Source organism: Eublepharis macularius, chromosome 11 (assembly GCF_028583425.1).
Source record: "Eublepharis macularius isolate TG4126 chromosome 11, MPM_Emac_v1.0, whole genome shotgun sequence".
NCBI lineage: Eukaryota > Metazoa > Chordata > Lepidosauria > Squamata > Eublepharidae > Eublepharis > Eublepharis macularius.
In genome coordinates, this window is record NC_072800.1 from 9,945,199 (window position 1) to 9,964,534 (window position 19,336).

The following is a 19,336-nucleotide window of genomic DNA, read 5'->3' on the forward strand; positions in this document are numbered from 1 at the left end:
GATGCATCTAATCAGGAGGGATCCGATCTCCTCTATTTGGCCGGTGGAGGCCAAGCCATATGCCTGGTGGAACATCTCCATCTTACAAGCCCAGTGAAAGGATAACAAATCCTGCCGGGCTCTGGTCTCATCCGACAGAGAGTTCCACCAGGTTGGAGCCAGGACTAAAAAGGCCCTGGCTCTGGTAGAGGCTAGGCGGGCTTCGCTAGGGCCAGGGACCACCAACAGTTGTTTATTTCCTGATCATAACGTCCTCTGGGGCACATACAGGGAGAGACAGTCCCACAGATACGCTGGTCCCAGTCCACATAGGGCTTTATAGGTTAATACCAAAACCTTGAATCTGATTCGTTACTCCACTGGTAGCCAATGCAGCTGGTGCAATACCGGTGTTATGTGTGCACCATTTGGCACTCCGGTGATGACACATGCCACTGCATTTTGAACCAGGTATAATCACCAGATCAGACCCAAGGGAAGCTCTGCATAGAGAATGTTACAGTAATCCAGCCAGATTCAAGACCGTTGCTTGAATCACTGTAGTTAAATCACGGGTCGAGAGATACGGGGCAAGCTGCCTGGTTTGTCACAGATGGAAAAAAGAGGGCCTGGCAACCACTGCAACCTGAGCACCCCCCCCAAGCTCCTGACCCCCAAGCTCCTCACCCCCTCCTCCTCCTCCTCACTCCTCACTCACTGGCGTGAGTAATGCCCCATAAAGGGCTGGAAGCAGGGGTCCCAAATCCACACACCCGCAATTTAAGTATAGGACCTCCATCTTTGTAGGTGTCGACTTCAGCCAACTCTGCTTCAACCATCCAGTCATGGGTTCAAAAACACGCTCCAGAACATCTGAGGCAAAGTTAGGCCAGCCATCCATCAATCCATCCATCAACAGATATTATTGGGGCCTGAAACTTCACACCATCTGGATGAGGGGACACATATAGATATTAAACAACAATGGGGAGTATATTGCCCCCCTGAGGCACACCACACACCAGTGGGTGGCGAGGCGACAACTCCTCCCCCAGTGCCACCCCCTGTTCCTGATCATGATTCGGTACTCCACTGGTAGCCAATGCAGCTGGTGCTGCAAGAGACAAGCCATTGTAGGGCTGTCCCTCGAATCCCCACATTGGCGAGGTGGTGGGTCAAGAGATCATGGTCAACCATATCAAACACTCCTGAAAAATCTAATAATACCAGCAGTGCCGATCCGTCCTGATCCAGGTGTCTGCAAAGATTGTCCATGAGGGCGATCAGCAGTCTCCCTCCCATTCCCTGGGCAGAAACTGGACTGGAAAGGATCCAGGCCAAGGTATCCTTCAGGAAACTCTGCAGTTGCTCCACCACCTGCTGAATCACCTTACCCAGAAATGGGAGGTTCAAGACTGGGCAGTAACTGACCGGGTCAGCAGGGTCCAATGATGGTTTCTTTAGGAGAGGCCTCACCATGGCCTCTTTTAACACCTCTTTTGCTCTGGAAATTCAGCCTCCACACACACTCCTCCAAAGCACTTACCTTGTGCTTTGCGGTCACAGGCAGCCTCAGCAGTTCTTATAAAAAGCAAGTTCGGAGGGGAGGTCAGGCACTTACATCACCATTGCCCACCTCCCTTTCAAATGTTTTTGCTCTGCACATGTGTGATCTCATGCTGAGAGCTTCAGGGGAGGAGCTGGGCGGCGATCGGAGGATTCCTTGGAGTGCTTTAATCGTTCACGTGCCCAACAATGAAGAAAAAGTGCTCTGTCAAGTTGTGCCAAAAGAAAAGACCTGCAAAAGTGCAGTCAAAGAAGAAATGCCTAAAAATAGTCAGAAAACACCCTGCAACCATTTTGAAAATGGAGACATCTGGAGTCAAGGGGGGAAACTGCCAGCGTTCAGTGAGTGGGCCGTACCTTTAAGGACGTGTGGAAACTTTCAACAGGGTAGAAAGCCGGTCTTAGGACCACTAACTTTGGTGACGCCTTTATTGACTGAGGCTATTGCCGGGCTTTTTATGTCAGGTGCACTTTCAATACGCTCTGAAGTTGAAAGGAGTGTAAGCCAGGGGTGCCCAGTGCCTGCAGTATGATTTGCCACAGTGCTGGAACGTTGGGCCTCAGATGACTTCATTGGGAAGAACAAAACAATAATTTGATTTAACATGGTCTTGCTGAGCAGTTAGCATACTAGCATTTTAATATTTGCAATTAAAGGTTTTCTCTTAGCTAAAATACACATTGGTAAGATTACAAGAGATTTGACTAATTTTGAATCTTGTTTACTTAAAGGACTACACCATCAGTCTTTTTTTTTTTTTTAGAAATTAGACATTTTAGAAGTTTAGAAGTTAGAAATTTTAGCCCATAGTGTTGAAAATGATGTTAAACATGATGGAACACTTTGGGAGAGAGTGGGTGGTTGTGAACAGGATGCAATTCAACATAGATATAGCCATTGTTATGGTCTCTGACCGCAAATAAATACATAAATCCACAAACATAGATAAGTGCACAGTATTACATCTGGGCCACAAAAATGTGAAGCACAAATACTGGATGGGGGCAGGGCCGGTGCCAGGGTTTCTGGCGCCTGAGGCTGGGGGCAGCTTCAGGTCTGCTCTTGCCCCCTTGCACATGCACCCGGACTGCAGGGCGGCGGGCAACTGGGCAGGAGGGCTGCCCGCTCAGACTGCCCCATTCTGTCGCTGCTGGTGTGCACTCCCAGCCAGGCATGGCGGGTGGCTGGGGAGGTGCGCATGCATCCTCCCAGCTCTCCTGCTCCGTTGCTCCACACGCCACCCTGGATGCCTGCCACGCCTGGCCCATGGCTGCTGCTCCTGGCCAGGGGCGCATGCTGGCAGCGGCAGCAGTGCGGGAGAGCTGGGAGTCTGCAGTAGCTGCAGGCCAGGCATGGTATGCAGCCGGGGTGGTGTGTGGGTGGCTTCCCATCTCTCCTGCTCAGCCGCCCATGCACTGCTGCCGCCAGCTCCGCAGCATGTGCCCTTGCCCCTGGCGCCCCCTCTGGCACCTCAGCACTGGAAGTGGTTGCCAGACCTGCTTCAATGGAGGTGCTGGCCCTGGATGGGGGATACCCTTCTGGGTAGTAGTTTATGCGAAAGAGATCTTGGGGGAAGAGTGGACTGTAAACTAAATATGACCAGTCAGTGTTATGCGGTGGCAAAAAAGGCAAACTCAGTCTTTAGTTGTATCAAAGGGGCCATTGCATCGCAATCGCAGGAGGTCATAGTCCCTCTCTATACTGCCTTGGTCAGGCCACACCTGGAGTATTGTGTGCAGTTCTGGAGGCCTCACTTCAAAAAGGATGTGGACAACACCGAGAGGGTGCAGAGGAGAGCAACGAGGATGATCAGGGGTCTGGAGACTGAGCCCTACGAGGAAAGGCTGAGGGCCTTGGGAATGTTTAGTTTGGAGAAGAGGAGGTTGAGGGGGGACATGATTGCTCTCTTTAAATATTTGAAAGGCTGTCATTTGGAGGAGGGCAAGGAGCTGTTCCAGTTGGCAGCAGAGGGTAGGACGCGAAGCAATGGGCTTAAATTACATGCACAAAGGTACCAGCTGGATCTTAGGAAACACTTTTTCACGGTCAGAGTAGTTCAAAGGTGGAACCAGCTGCCTAGGGAGGTGGTGAGCTCCCCCTCACTGGCAGTTTTCAAGAAGAGGCTGGATGAATATTTGTCAGGAATGCTTTAGGCTCATCCTGCATTGGGCAGGTGGTTGGACTAGAAGGTCCGTATGGCCCCTTCCAACTCTGTGATTCTATAATAACAACAACAACATTCGATTTATATACTGCCCTTCAGGACAACTTAGTGCCCACTCAGAGCAGTTTACAAAGTATGCTACTATTATCCCCACAACAAAACACCCTGTGAGGTGGGTGGGGCTGAGAGAGCTCCAGAGAGCTGTGACTAGCCCAAGGTCACCCAGCTGGCTTCAAGTGGAGGAGTGGGGAATCAAACCCTACTCTCCAGATTAGAGTCCCGTGCTCTTAACCACTACACCAAACTGGCTCTCTGTGATTAGCATGAGTGTGTGGACCTTCTTGTTGATAGCTGGTTCAACTTTCTTGGTTAATCTCTTTTTTTGAGAGAATATCTGTAAGATGTTTCATCATTGGCATGTTTGGCCAATAAAGTTAATAAGGATGTATAGGAACTCTGGTGCTGACTGTTGGTTTTGTGCTGAAGATAAGAGAAATTATACACATGTAGTGGCTTTACAGGCAGGCACAACTTTTACCGTGATATCTCACGGTATTCAATTTGACCTAAGCTATAATCAGAATTGTTTCTATTAAACTATGCAGCACCAGTTCCAAGTAATCAACAAGTATTATACATTGTTACTGCAGCTAAACTGATTTATGCAAAATTTTGCAAAACAGAAAATAATTCCTCAAAAGAAAGACCAGTTAGATAAGTTTAACGTACTATTGCGACTTACAATGTATCAACGTAGAGGTATCACACACGGGGAAGAAAGAAATATGTAAGGATATTTTCAGGGGAAGTGTGGCTTAATAGCAATTAAGACCATCAGCCTGAAACTCTCTTTTTAATTTATGTGGTCTTTTTTACTTTGCATTTTTTTTGATATTACAGTTTTTTTTTAAAAAGGGAAAACATAATTAGAGATTTTTGACTGTATATACTTCAATGTTTATCTTCCTAAATCGTATGGAAATCCAGTTTTGATTTATCTGTAAATTAATACATCAGTCACTGAATCTAACTATTCTATCACTTGACTGATTGCCTCAGTGAGTGACTATTGTTATTCTTTAACTATATAGTAACTGAAGAATGCATTCTGCAAGCTGCAAAATATATTGCTGGCTAGAATTGTAAGTGCACCCCCATTCCAAGACCGCAGGAGCAACACAAACCAAAAATCAACATTCTGTCCTCTTGCTTTCTGAATTTTTTTTAAAAAGTTACACAATTCAAAATCCATCTGTTTTATATTTTCTTTTTCCTATGATTTTAAGCAATTGTTTTAAATCATCTGTCATGTATGCACCCATCCGTGCCATTTATGTGTTTTCTGATGTTCTGATCTCATGCCATGTTAATACTGTGTTGCATTCCTATAACAAGTTCATACCAAAGTTAGCCGGTCTAAAACCGAAAGTGCCTTGCTTGTTAACGTTTTTCACAGAGATATGTGCTCAGCCTGTTATCTTTAAAAAGTATGCTGTCTGCTGACCTTGCAGCTGCAAAACAAGAATGTAACCATTTCACAGGAGAGAGGAAGAGACTTTGATTTCTTTGTACTCTTGCCTAGACAAAGCTATTGTGTTCTCACGTAACTTCTTAGGTTTTCGCGCCTAAATGCAAACTGCTCAGGGGGAGGGGGGAAATGATGCTCTCTACATCAATAGTGCCTTTGCCTGTATAATCATTCCTGCCAACTTTCCCTGTTACCTGAAGTGGTCTCCTTGCATAAATTTGATTTATGGGGGGAATTAGCTCGCAAGGAAGACGGCTATACGAGAGGCGGTAACTGGAATCTATCACCTATGTATACCAGGTCCCAATCCCAATAAGCCAAGCGAGTCTGGTGCTTCAAATCAATCAATAACTTTTATTTTAAAGTACAGAACTTCATGCACATACACGCCAATTTCTGGGGAAAATAACCACACACACACACACAGGAAATAATAGCCAGAAGCATGGGAATAGAGCAAGAGGAAGCAATTATATCTACCTATCCTGGAGAAGGGGTCCAGTCCATAGGAGAGAAGCTTCAAACATCCTGCGTTGTCAGCCAAGAGATCCAGGAAAGCAAGCAAGAGTGGACAAAGAGAGACTTAGGGAAAGTGACCCTAAGGGAGAAGCCAGGAAGCTTGCACAAGTTGAATGGGGCCAGGACCCTACCTTTATAGATAAAATGTGCCCTGAGGCAGAGGAGAGTTCTCCTGGCAGTTAGGACAAAGAGTCTAATGGTCGGTTCCTGGGTGTAACAAAGGATTCAAGTACTTTGGTTGATGGCCGTCAGGGTGCGTACAAGCAGATGCAAAACTAGTTCCAGCACAGCACAAAAGGGACAGTTTTCCTGATGAAGTACCGGAGCCAGGTTAAGTGTTTTTAGGGAGGGGATACAATGTGCCAGGAACAACTGTACCTGCTTATGAATGCCCTTTGATTAACTCCTCAATCACGGATAGGAAATCTCCTCATGGGAAGAGGGACAGGAATGTGCTAAGTCAGGGTGACTCAGCGAGACCTTTATTGCTTTGGGCCTTCTGGAACTTGGGTGGACAGCGAGGCCAGTTGCATCACAATGCCTCTGCATTCCAATGCGGCATTCTGTACACGTCTGGTTCTCCAGGGCAGGATCTGGCAACGACAGGGGCTCTCTAGTTGGCAGTGCTGCAGCCATTTTAAATTCCAGAGGCTTGTATACTTTTAATATCATGAGCAGTCATATGAAAACTGCTATTAAAATGGTGGAGGCCAGGCTGACTGCTCACATCCCATCTGTGGATGTACCCATGAACTTAATGGATCTCTAAATAAAAGACTTTCAACCAACGCACTGGAATGCTTGCTGTGAGAGGCTTGGGGATCTATCTGCCTTGGACTGCCGTCCCTGGAACTGACATGGTACGTAACCCTCTATGAGACGGGAGCACCCGAATTACATAGCTTAGATGCATTTGTGTATGCCTTTAGAGCCCAATTCGAAGATCCTCTTGATGAGGAGAGGGCCAGGACAAAATTAAAGACAATAAGACAAGGGCATAGACCCATCCGTGAATACGCAGCCGAGTTCAGGCAATATGCGGCCAAAGTGCGGGACTACCATGAGGGAATTAAAATTGAATTTTTCCATAATGATTAAATGCTGATTTTGGGATCCCCCCAAAACTAGACGGCAATTACAATCGTTCCTGGGTTCCACCAATTTCTATAGACCCTTCATAAAGAACTTTGCTCCGATCTCCCGACCCTTAACTGACTTGCTGAAAACAAAAGGGAAGAGATCTCAAGGAACGAAACCCAGTGCTACATTGAACTGGACTACCGAGTGCCAGGAGGTGTTTGATCATTTGAAAAAACTGTTTACCTCGGAGCCGGTGTTACAAAACCCAGACGAAAACCTTAAATTTGTGGTGCAAGTAGACGCGTCAGATGTTACAGCTGGGGGGATGCTTCTGCAAATTGATGAGGAGGGAAAATTGCACCCCTCCGCATATCTGCGTCCCATCCCAAGATATACTTGTTGTGGGGCTAGGATATTAAACCACTCTCCAACACTGGCGTTGTAGAATGCCAGGTCCATAAATAATAAGACCAAAACGCTGCAAGATTATCTTGCAGCATTGAATGTGGACCTGGCTTGCGTGACCGAGACCTGGGTGAGGGAGGGCGAGACGGTCGCTTTGAAAGAACTAGCCCCCCCCCCCAGGTTATATGGTCCTCCACCAGTCCCGGTCAAGTGGTCAGGGGGAGGCGTGGCTTTGCTCATTCGGGAGTCTTTCTCCTTCAGACCTTCAAGGGGAGGGGGAAATGATGCTCTCTATATCAATAGTGCTTTTGCCTGTATAATCATTCCTGCCAACTTTCCCATCTATGGATGTACCCATGAACTTAATGGATCTCTAAATAAAAGTCTTTCAACCAATGCACTGGAACGCTTGCTGTGAGAGGCTTGGGGATCTATCTGCCTTGGACTGCCATCCCTAGAACTGTCATCATCCCACTGATTTGTGCCAGGAGAGAGACAACAGTTAATATGGCTGTTAGAATAGTTTATACTCTTTACCAAAACAAAAATAGGATACTTGACACTTCACTAAATACAGAAAAAACCCACAAAGCCTTGGGTGGGCGTTCCTGTTTAATGCAATGCCCTTTATATTCTGTGTTCCCATTGCAGCAAAAGATCTTAGCAAGCAATTTCACCAATGTATATTTTCAGCCGTGAAATATGTCAACAGGTCATCAGCAGGCTTTTCCCTTATACCAAAGGATAAAAGGAAGTATTTACAGTTATACTGTTGTTTTCTACAAGCACTGTTCCTGGTATAGAAGAGTCCCTCCCTCCAAATCTGAGCCTAAAGAAACCTCAGAACCCTTCGATATCTGCATTGTGGCTTGCTCTGGACTGGACTGGAGTACTGCTACTCATTACAAGGGTTCAAGGCAGGTATGCACCAACTCAGCTTTCTTGCCAGTGTGCCAATTATACAAGGAGGTACAATTGTATGCAGGGCTTTTTTTCTGGGAACTCAGTGGTGGAACTCAGAACTGGGTGGTGGAACTCAGAGCGGAACTACAAGTGACAAAAGGCACAGATTGGACACTTGTCAGCTTCCCTTAAGTTTTGATGGGAAATGTAGGCATTCTGGTTTTACAGATTGGCTCTCTGACTGCTGTGATGGAACTCAGGACTGCACATAGACGGCGCTTTGGGTCAGCTGGAACAAGAGGGGAGTTTTTTAAAGTTAAAATCACCATTGGTGAAAATGGTCACATGGCTAGTGGCCCTGCCCCCAGATCTGGAGATCAGGGGGCGGGGCTACCAGCCATGTGACCATTTTCAAGAGGTGCCGGAACTCTGTTCCACTGCGTTCCTGCTGGAAAAAAAGCCCTGATTATATGTATGTGCCTGCTGTCAAGTCACAACCGACTCGTGGTGACCATGGGGTTTTCCAGCAATTGGGTTGTCATTGCCTTCCTCTGCAGAGCAACTCCAGTCTTCCTTGAACTAAGTATGGATCAGGACCAGTCCTGCTTAGCTTCAAAGATCTGACAATATTGAGCTATACCATACTGTATTCCCAGCCTGGAGATACAATTAATGCTCCCCAAATGCCCCTTTCAGATGAGTCTCTTGGGCTACAATTTCAGGCTCCTGGATCATGCAGAAATATTCCATTTCAATACCCTGGAGATTGAGTCAGGGCCAAGCTACAAGTGATGAATGACACTTGACGGGCAAGTGAACAGACTCACGTGTATTCCTCCCTGTTCACTTGCGCTCCACTTGCCCTCCACTCGATCACAAGTGAACAGAGAGGAATACATGTGAGTCTGTTCACTTGCCATTCAAGTGTCATTTGTCACTTGTAGCTTGGCCCATAGTCTGTGAGTGATGCCAATGTTTGCATACAGAGAGTCACTACAGTGTGATGTAATGCTGTCTTTTGAGTCGGGGTGACATGTTTTCAAGGTGCCAGACTCAAAATTCAGCCGGCTGAGAGGTCTGGTGAGGGCAGCAGGCATGCGGAAGATTGATGCCCTTGCATTTTCTCAAGGGCTCTTTGTCTGCAGGATGATTACGATGATGGGGAAATTGTCCATTTCTGCCTGCTGTGCAGAAGATCAAGGTAGGAGCACCTGCCAGAAGACCAGTGGCCAACTTCTAAGTATGAGGTGTGTGTTCCCTTTCAGGGCTGTGCACGTAGTGGGTGTGACTTGCACTGAATCAATTAAAGCCTCTTCTGACATACATAGCAGAGGAGTTCCAGGACCAGTCAAGCAGGTTTGTTTGGAAGGCAAAGAATAGGAACAGGCCCATTGTAATTAGGACGAGGCGGGTGCAAAATTAAGGAGAGCAATTCTGAAGTTATCAGGAGTGATTTTAAGGGCTTCTCTAACATACACACAGGACCAAATGCCTTTGAGTTGACCACGGAAAGGACAACAAGGAATCCAATGGTGGAGCAAAAGATATGGCTAGAAGGTGCTTCTCCTCCAGAAAAATGTAAGTCTGACATAAGAACTGAAAATCTGGTGATTGAAAAGTAATGAGGGCAAGTCTGGTTTAAGGAGTGCAGTCCTCAAGCAAATACAAAGAAAGTTTCACATTTCTGAATTTATTTTAATCTGAATGTTGAAGTTACAAGGCAAAAGGGAGGTGGAGCAGAGAAGAACATGTGCTATTTTTAATGGGGTAAGAGACTGAGGGGTGAAACCACTTTTTGCTACAGCAGAAGTATATTGGGGGGGAGATCCTGTTCTCTGTGAAATTATTGACTGAAGGCCAAGCTACAAGTGACGAATGACACTTGAACGGCAAGTGTATTTCTCCCTGTTCGCTTGCCCTCCACTTGCGCTCCTCTCAATCCACTTGCCACTCAGGTGTCATTCGTCATTTGTAGCTTGGCCCTGAGAAGTTCATTTGGCCTTTGTGAGTGTGTGAGCGGGGAATGACACGTGGACAACAAACCCAGGTGTGGATGGAATGAGCCCTCAAAAGAGATCTGTGGCCAGTTCTGGCTCTCTGGTGAGGTACAACTGGTGTGTTTCTCCCCCCCCCCCAATGGCTCTCATTGGCAAACTACATATTTATGATAATGCTGAAAACATCTGAAGTGTGCCTCTCATGCCTACCGTGAAGGAGCCAGCCCTGAGCCTCCGGAGAAAGTCTCATCTGACTTTCAAGTCTGGTTCTGGGCTTAACTAAGGCCGATTCCAGACGGCCCTCTGCATTCCGAAACGTCACGCGTTGTTGTGCGGAAAATGCAAAATATCGCGTTTTCCGCGCGACAACGCGCGACGACGCGCAACATTTCGGAATGCAGAGGGCCGTCTGGAATCGGCCTAAGTGGGGCCTGGAAATATGTGTGAGAAAACACTCACAGCCATTCTCTCATGCTTCAGAGCCCTGTGGGGGGTTTCTAGTTTGGAAGGAAGACCTTTAAAGTACCCCAACCTAGAGAAAGGAAGGTGCCCGTTTTGCTTATATGTAAAGCGGTGCATGACGATGGCCTAAAAGGGCAAAAAGCTTTTACCCACTTCCAAAGTGCATTTTCCATGAGTAATGACAGGCACACACGTCCATTCTAAGGAGGATTTACAAAATTCCACACAGAACTATATGATTAGAGAAAAAATTGTAGCTGCGTATGTGTTTGTATGCATTTTATTTAGCTAAATTTCTATGCTAGCTTTTCCCTCAAAAATGAATGTCAGGAAACATATAATAAAAACCATGACACAATATTTTGCTTAAATATCAACTAAAATGCCATGACAATTCAAAAGGGTGTTGCATTTTATTGGTCACTAGGTGACTTAGAGCCACCAAATGTGTACGGAGAGTTTTGTGTTTTGAGCTCTTCAGAATTTTGGCCCTGCGTGCCCGACAGCTGAGTTTTGAAAACCACTGGGGGGGACTCTGAGCCCAGAAATCTATGTGGACTTCATTTAGACCCCCCTCCCTTTCTCCCTAATGGGGACCCGAGGAGACTTACATTATTCTTCCCTCCTTCATTTTTTCCTCACAACAACTCTGAGAGGTAGGCTGGTTGGCCCTTAGTGAAGCAGAAGCAATAAGCGTGAATGGCCAGGCTGGATCAGGCCAATGTTCCACCTCTGAGTATACGTAATGTATACCCCATCCTTTCTCTCCAATGGAGAGCCAAAGCAGCTGACATCCTTCTCCCCTCCTCCATTTCATCTTCACAAAATCCTTTGAGGTAAGTTAGGCTGAGAATGTGTGCTGCCCCAAGGTTACATAGTGCTAGGGATCCTAGGTCCCCCGGGGGGTGGGTGGGCAGGGGATCCCCTGCTTCCACTCTCTGCCACCCCCCACTCACCTGGATGGCTAGGTGGAAAGGCAGAGGAATAGACCTCCCAGGTGTGCTTCTGGGGCAGTGCGATGACATCACTCCCGGGAGTGACATCATTGTGCCACCCTGGGAGTGCTCCTCCTGACCCCTGCACAATGACATCATTTCCCGGAAGTGACATCATTGTGCCCCCTTGCTAGCACGTGTGCACTTTGCGCGTGTACAAAGACATCTCAAATGGTGAGTGCCAGGTCCTGCCTCTCGCGCCGGGAGGGTAAGGAGACCTGGCAACGCTACCCAATAAGCTTCCATGACAGAGTGAGAATTTAAACTTGGGTCTCCCAGATCCTAGTCTGACACTCTAACCACGACAACCACGCTGGCTCTCTAGAGCATTCTGCCTCTAGAAAGAGAAGTTCCATTAAAATATCACAGCTACTGCCAAAAGAGGTCTATCAAAATCTATGACTCGATATAATCTTTTCCTGCACAGTCTAAGGCAATTATCGACTCCACTGCAAAGCTCTAGGAAAGGTCTGGCATGATTTTGGTCAGGGCTTTTTTTCAGCTGGAACGTGGTGGAACGGAGTTCCGGAACCGCTTGAAAATGGTCACATGGCCGGTGGCCCCGCCCCCTGATCTCCAGACAGCGGGGAGTTTAGATTGCCCTTCACACTGCTCAGCGGCGCGGAGGGCAATCTGAACGCCCCTCTGTCTGGAGATCAGGGGGCGGGGCCACCGGCCATGTGACCATTTTCTCTGCGGGCAACCCACTGAGTTCCACCACCTCTTTCCCCAGAAAAAAAGCCCTGATTTTGGTAACCAGTCCTCCTGAGTCTAGACTTCTGCCAAGCTGCTCTCGGCTTCACAAAACATTCAGGGAGCCCAGCCTTGGGGCCTCACACTTGCACCTGCCTGCAAAAGCAAGGTAGCGCACACCCCCACACTGCCTCTCCGGACTAATATTTCTGTCATCACTGAATTCCAACTTAAGGTCAAAAGAGCCTGAGAAAATGTTCTTCCGTTTCCCCCCTGCGCAGCTCTGTCCCATATTAGTCACATTTGTATCATTTGCCCTGTGTGGAATCAAATATTTGACTCATGGCTGCATCAGCTGATAGAACCACAGAAATACGTTTAAGAGAAAATGTTTCGGTCATGTAGGATTTTTACTGAAGACGCTTGAGGCGCTGCCCATGGACAGTCCTATCATTGGATGGCCTTCTGTGTAAAGACAGTAACAACAACCACCTCCTTCCAAGTAGAAAGCTAGCACAGCATGAAGTGGCCTGAGCTAAAACCTTTCTCCCTGAGGTGCTAGAGATCTTACAAAAGGTTGAAAGGGGTTTCTGCCCCTTTTTATGCAGAGGATCAACTATGGCTCCCCCAGATCCTTTACTGCCTCAGGAGGCTGCAACTTTGACCTGCTAGGGTTGCCAGCTCCAGGTTCATAAATTCCTGGAGATTTGGGGGGTGGACCCTGCAGAGGGTGGGGTTTGGGGAGGAAAGGGGCTTCAGCAAGGAATAATGCCATACAGACCCACCTCCAAAGCAGCCATTTTCTCCAGGGGAACTGAGCTCTATGGCCTGGAGGTCAGTTGTAATTTAGGGAGATCTCCAGCCCCCACCTGCACGCTGGCAACCCTAGTAACCGCGCCTAAGCCATCGATTGTATTGGGCGGAGGAGAGCAGCTGTCTGCACCAGAGGTGCCGTAGCATTTCATCAGCACGGTTTGTTGCACTGCCAGAGGAGCCCGAGCCGCTCCACACTTCCCAATAGGATCAGGTGGTATACCCGGCATATGGGATCTTTGGATCAAGCAATACATGTTAGCTTTCACAGGAAATAGCAGTGCAGCCCTTCCTGCCAAGTTGGGAAAACTATATTCAGTGGTTAGTGCAATCTAGAAACGTTGAGAACCAAGTAAGGTTGCCATCCACCAGGTGGATCCCAGAGTCTTCTTGGAATTACAAACTGATCTAAAGAGATGGCTTACCCTGAAAGAGGCAGTATTGACTATTGAATGAATTTATTGGATATGGCCAAAGGCCTTCACGATCCAAAACCATTAAAATGAAGGAAACTGTCGCTCCGGGGTGTGGAGGTGGAGCCTCTCATCACATTCCCACTGCGCTTCCCCAAAACTTTCCCCTCCTCAGGCTCCGTCCCCAAGTTGCCAGGAATTGCCCACCCTGGAGCAGGCGACTCTAAAGCCGCGACAGCTCCGAGCCGCGTGACCCTGCGCTGGCTCCATTTCACGGTCACTTTAGGAGGCAATAGAACCAAGGGACTGGCCTTTTTATACGGGGAAGATAGAAGCAATAAGTCTTCTTGTTAGACATTGTTTTTATTGCCAGTTTTAGCACACATTGCTCGCAACAACATTCCTTTAAATGCCCGTGTTGTTTGAAGCAAACAAGTAGTTTTTAGCAGTATTAACACTCAGATGGGCAATTTTAGCTTGTGCTGATTTGAATTCTTCCAGGAAGAGACCGGAAGTTTTGTGCTGATGATATGTTTAATGTCCCAAATCTGTACTTTAAAGTTCTCTCCATCACTTCATTGCAATCTTTTCGTTTATTGCCTGCATTTTTAATAGGGGGTGATAAAACTCCATTAGTGAGATGGGCCATTTCTGAAGGCTTTTGTCAGGGCTAGGAAGTGAGCAAGAAATATTACAGGGAAAATAAATGAGCTGCCAATATGAAGAGGGCCCGTTTCCAGTAAGCAGGCTTACCCTTGTTCATTTTACAGCCCCACAAGGAGGCCAGGAAGCTTTACAGGCCCGACTTAATGCCAGGATCTCACACTGTTCTTGGCTAAGCTGTGACTCACCCGGTCGTGCTGCATGCGTTCACAGCCTTCCACAGAACGTGGAGCGAGGCTGGGCAAGATAGGGCCTCAAGTCAGCGAGGGAATAGACGGATCACTACGTTGTTGACACTGAAAAGTGAGGGGGCGTCCAGCTTTCTCGAGATGGCAGCACATTATGCCAGCCATTAAAGCTGGTTCCAGGTTGGGGAGGGGGGCTGGGCAGGGAATGCTCAGGCCCCCTCTATGCCCACGACTAGGCTGCCCTCATGCTCTCCCACCCACATGCCCCCACCTGCCTGCGCGTCCTTCCTTTGCCCACTTGGAAGCTCTCCCACCACCTGCAGTCACATGTGCCCCCACGGCCCCTTCCCTGCTGGTGCTGAGTGGAGGGTACAGCGAGGAGTGCCATTGCCACGGCCACCAGGAACGCCGATGCTTTGAGTACCACTCGCATGCCCTTCTCCAGCACTGGCAGCATTTGCAGGTGGGAGCAGAGGTGGCAAAGCCCTCCCAAGCAGGCAGTGGGAGGGTCTGAGTGCAGGCAGCAGGGGAGATGGGTCCGTAGGAGGGAAGCAGCAGCAGCAGCAGCGGGCACCACTAGAAGTCATCATGGACTCTGGCAGCCGCCCCACCTCACTGTGTGCTGCTAATGCCAGCCACGTGCAGAATCCAGCCAAACTGAAGTGTTCTTCAGCCCCATTAATTTCAACAGGAGCAATTTAAGAACATTTAACTCTCTCACTGAAATAAATGGGATACACAGAAAGATGAACTTGGGCTTTAGTGTAACAGATTTCCTGTACTTTCCCCCTCTGAGTCTTGTTCATTTGCTGTCCTCAATGCCCATGTGATGTAGTGGTCAGAGTGGCAAACTGGGGGCCAAGCTACAGGTGACGAATGCCACTTGAACGGCAAGTGAACAGACTCACGTGTATTCCTCCCTGTTCACTTGTGCTCCACTTGCTCTCCACTCGATCAGGACACGTGAATCTGTTCACTTGCCATTCACTTGGCCCTGGGATCAGGGAGATCGGCTTTCAAATCCCTACTCTGCCGTGAAAGGTACTGGGTGATCACGGGCCTCCCTCTTAGCTCAAAGGATTCTTATGAGGATGGGAGAGAGAAGGAGATGTGCAGCCCTGAGCTCTTGCGGGGGAGGGCAGAATCACAATGTGATGAACAGACTTCAGTTTTGTTGTAGTTTAGGGTGAAATCAGGTGTTGCAATTTAAGAGTGACGGTGGAGATGGTTTGATAGAACCATCTGCCCCCAGTCAAATTCAATTTACAATTGGGGTGAGTCCTTAAAAAATGGTTCTGCCGGTCTGGTTCATTTGTTCATGTGTGTGACGTAGAAGTTCATTTGACTTGGGGTGAACTGGCTTGGTAGGTTTCTCTTATCTATGACATCACAAAAACACTGTTTCCTAGGGTGGTTAGCAAGTATTTTTTTAAAAAAATGTTTTTGATTTCGGGAGAAGAACCTGAAGGATGAGTGTATATCCAACTGATGTGTTTTTAAAAAAATGAAAATAAGAGATGAAAGTTATTCCATTTGGGGTTGAAAGGCACAGTCTCCCGAATATTCAAGTTATTTTCAGTTGATACAATCTTAGCTCTACTACCTTTTTCATATCAGGGGAACGAAGTTTAAATTTTGTGTGGTTAGGGCAACACATGTATTCTCCAGTTTCAGTAAAAAAAGGTTTTCCAGTCACATTCCCACAAAATAGCAATTGTGCATTGTCTAGCAGAGCCACATTGAGGCCAATTGAGTACATTGGTTCAGGCTTCTAAGATCTTACAGGCCCAGTTTGGGCTTGTCACCCTGGGAGTAGAATGTGCAGCTCAGTAATTAATTGCACCTGTGAGCTGTTGCCCAGGGAAGGTGTCCTTGAGAGACAAGGGGGTCTTGGCTCCGCACGCACTCCTTCTCCGTTTTCAGGCTAGCAACGCTGATTGCAAGTGTGCCTCTGATTGGCTGACATTCATAGAAAAGATGGCTCCTCTCTGCTTGCACCACCACACTTCACACTCCCACTGAGACTTCGTTGGATCATTCTATGCTACCTTATTCCATCAGCATGTGAGAGACTTTTGATCCCTGCCATGCCAGGCCTGAACTGACCAGACCTGCCTGGAATGGTTTATGGACTTCGCATGGGCCTCAAGCCTCTTCAGAGAAAGGCAGGTTAGCAAGCTTATGTTTTAGTCAGATAGGTCTAGTAAAGAATAGACAAGTTGTTTGTTATTTTATTGCCTTTTGCTTGTGCCTTAATAGAGTGGTTCCTGCACCCTGCACACACTGTTCTAAACTAAATAAACAACTATAGATATAAGTCTTGTGTCTTTAGTGTCTGACTGACTGTGTGCAAGATCCCCCAGAGAAAGAACCCAGAGACTGGTGAGTCTCAAATTAAATAAGGTTGTTCAACCTCCCAGGAGGGCTGCCAAGGGTCTGAGTGGCTGTGGATCAGTGCTTGGAATGGTGGCCAGGGGGGTAGAACGCCTAGACATGCATATTGTGCGAAGATCACGCAAAGGAGGAGGCCAAAATTATAATGCCTGAAAAGGGCTTCCTTCCTCAAGGGTTTCAGCGACTAAGGGCCAAGCTACACATGACGAATGACACTTGAACAGCAAGTGTATTTCTCCCTGTTCACTTGTCCTCCACTCAATCCACTTGCCGTTCAAGTGTCATTCGTCATGTGTAGCTTGGCCCTAATTTCCCCTCTTGTGGACTCTTTAGACAGTTAATTTCCTTTCCTCTGGAGTAATTGGCGTTTCATCAGATTGGAGGGAGGTGTCCAGTGGGGTGCCACAGGGCTCGGTTTTGGTCCCTGTACTTTTCAATATTTTTATCAATGATCTGGATGAAGGAGTAAACGGGCTACTCATTAAATTTGCTGATGGTACCGAATTGGGAGGAGTGGCAAACACCCAAGAAGATAGAGTTAAAATTCAACAAGACCTAAATACTCTGGAGAAGTGGGCAGCTGTGAATAGGATGCAATTCAACATTGATAAGTGCACAGTATTACATCTGGGCCACAAAAATATGAAGCACAAATACAGGCTGGGGGATACACTTCTGGGTAGTAGTATATGTGAAAGGGATCTTGGGGTAAGAGTGGACTGTAAACTGAATATGAGCAGTCAGTGTGATGCGGTGGCAAAAAAGGCAAACTCAGTCTTGGGTTGTATCGAAAGGGCCATTGCATCGAAATCACAGGAGGTCATAGCCCCTCTCTATACTGCCTTGGTCAGGCCACACCTGGAGTATTGTGTGCAGTTCTGGAGGCCTCACTTCAAAAAGGATGTGGACAAAATGGAGAGGGTGCAGAGGAGAGCGACGAGAATGATCAGGGGTCTGGAGACTGAGCCCTACAAGGAAAGGCTGAGGGCCTTGGGAATGTTTAGTTTGGAGAAGAGGAGGTTGAGGGGGGACATGATTGCTCTCTTTAAATATTTGAAAGGCTGTCATTTGGAGGAGGGCAAGGAGCTGTTCCAGTTGACAGCAGAGGGTAGGACCCGAAGCAACGGGCTTAAATTACATGCACAAGGGTACCGGCTGGATATTAGGAAAAACTTTTTCACAGTCAGAGTAGTTCAAAAGTGGAATCAGCTGCCTAGGGAGGTGGTGAGCTCCCCCTCACTGGCAGTTTTCAAGAAGAGGCTGGATGAATACTTGTCAGAGATGCTTTAGGCTGATCCTGCACTGGGCAGGGGGTTGGACTAGAAGGTCTGTAAGGCCCCTTCCAACTCTGTGACTCTGTGATTGCACCTTCTGAGGTACGGCTTCTGTTTTCACTGTGAGTGACAATGCCAAGGCCAGAGGGTGGCCCAGGATGTGCTTGGTTCCCTGAATGGCATGGTTGCTGATCCATCTGCCAGTAAACCAGGAAGGAGGAAGAGAAGGAGAAAGATTTGGGTTGTGGGTTGCCAAGTCCCAGCCAGGAGGAACTGGTGGTCAGTGCCTGGCCTGCCAGCATCGCACCAGCATGATTACATCACTTCCAGTAAAAACAGGAAGTGACATCTTTAGATGCTCTAGGATTTATTTTAAAACTTTAGGATTTATTTTAAAACTCTATGACTGTAGTGGGAGGCCTTGCATCCCTAATATGGGTGCTGGTCCGTTGGCCCTGGACTGGTGGACAATTTTTACTCATACTAGCCATGTTAGGAATACGCTGTCTATCAGCTGTTCAATTTTATCTCAGCCTTTTTCCAAGGAGCTCAGAATGGCACATGTGATTCTCCCTCTTCCCTTTTATCCACACAACAACCCTGTGGGTTAGGTTAGGCCAAGGGAAGAGTGACCTGCTCTAGGTTATGCCCAGTGAGTTTCATAAGGATTTGAACCTGGCTCACCCCGGTCTTGTGACTGCATCACCAGGGCTGGCGCCAGGGTTTCTGGCACCTGAGGCCAGGGGCAGCTTCAGGTCTGCTCTTGCCCCCTCGCGCACACGCGCACGCACCTGGACTGCAGGGCCGCGAGCGGCTGGGCGGGAGGGTTGCCCACTCAGACTGCCCCACGCTGCCACCGCTGGTGTGCGCTCCCAACCAGGCACGGTGGGTGACTGGGGAGACGTGCGTGCGTCCTCCTAGCCCTCCTGCTCCATTGCTCCATGCACCACCCTGGATGCCTGCTGTGCCTGGCCCACGGCTGCTGCTTCCAGCCGGAGGTGCATTCTGCTGGCGGCGGCAGTGCAGGAGAGCTGGGAGGCTGCAGTAGCTGCGGGCCAGGCATGGCAGGCAGCTGGGGAGGTGCACGGGTGGCTTCCCATCCCTCCTGCTCAGCTGACCGCGCGCTGCTGCCACCCGCTCCACAGCATGCGCCCTCGCCCCTGGCACCCCCTTCAGCACCTCAGCACTGGAGGCGGTTGCCAGGCCTGCCTCAATGGAGGCACTGGCCCTGAGCATCCCATCCTCTTCCTTGACCACTTTGGCCAATGCTCTTGTGTGACTCCTGCTTCCATGGGACCG

At 48.2% G+C, this 19,336-nt stretch overlaps 1 protein-coding gene across 3 annotated transcripts in view; it reads left to right on the forward strand.

The window, feature by feature from the left end:
- Positions 1-9,558: 9,558 nt before the first annotated feature.
- The window catches only part of PTPN3 (protein tyrosine phosphatase non-receptor type 3), a 178,779-nt gene continuing 169,001 nt past the window's right edge, over positions 9,559-19,336 (forward strand). For all 3 annotated transcript variants that reach the window (XR_008597804.1, XM_054990820.1, XM_054990821.1), the window contains exon 1: positions 9,559-9,723. Coding sequence is in view for 2 of the 3 variants with exons in the window: in XM_054990820.1 (XP_054846795.1) it covers positions 9,675-9,723 (49 nt within the window). In the remaining variant the exon portion in view is untranslated. The remainder of the gene's footprint in view (positions 9,724-19,336) is intronic.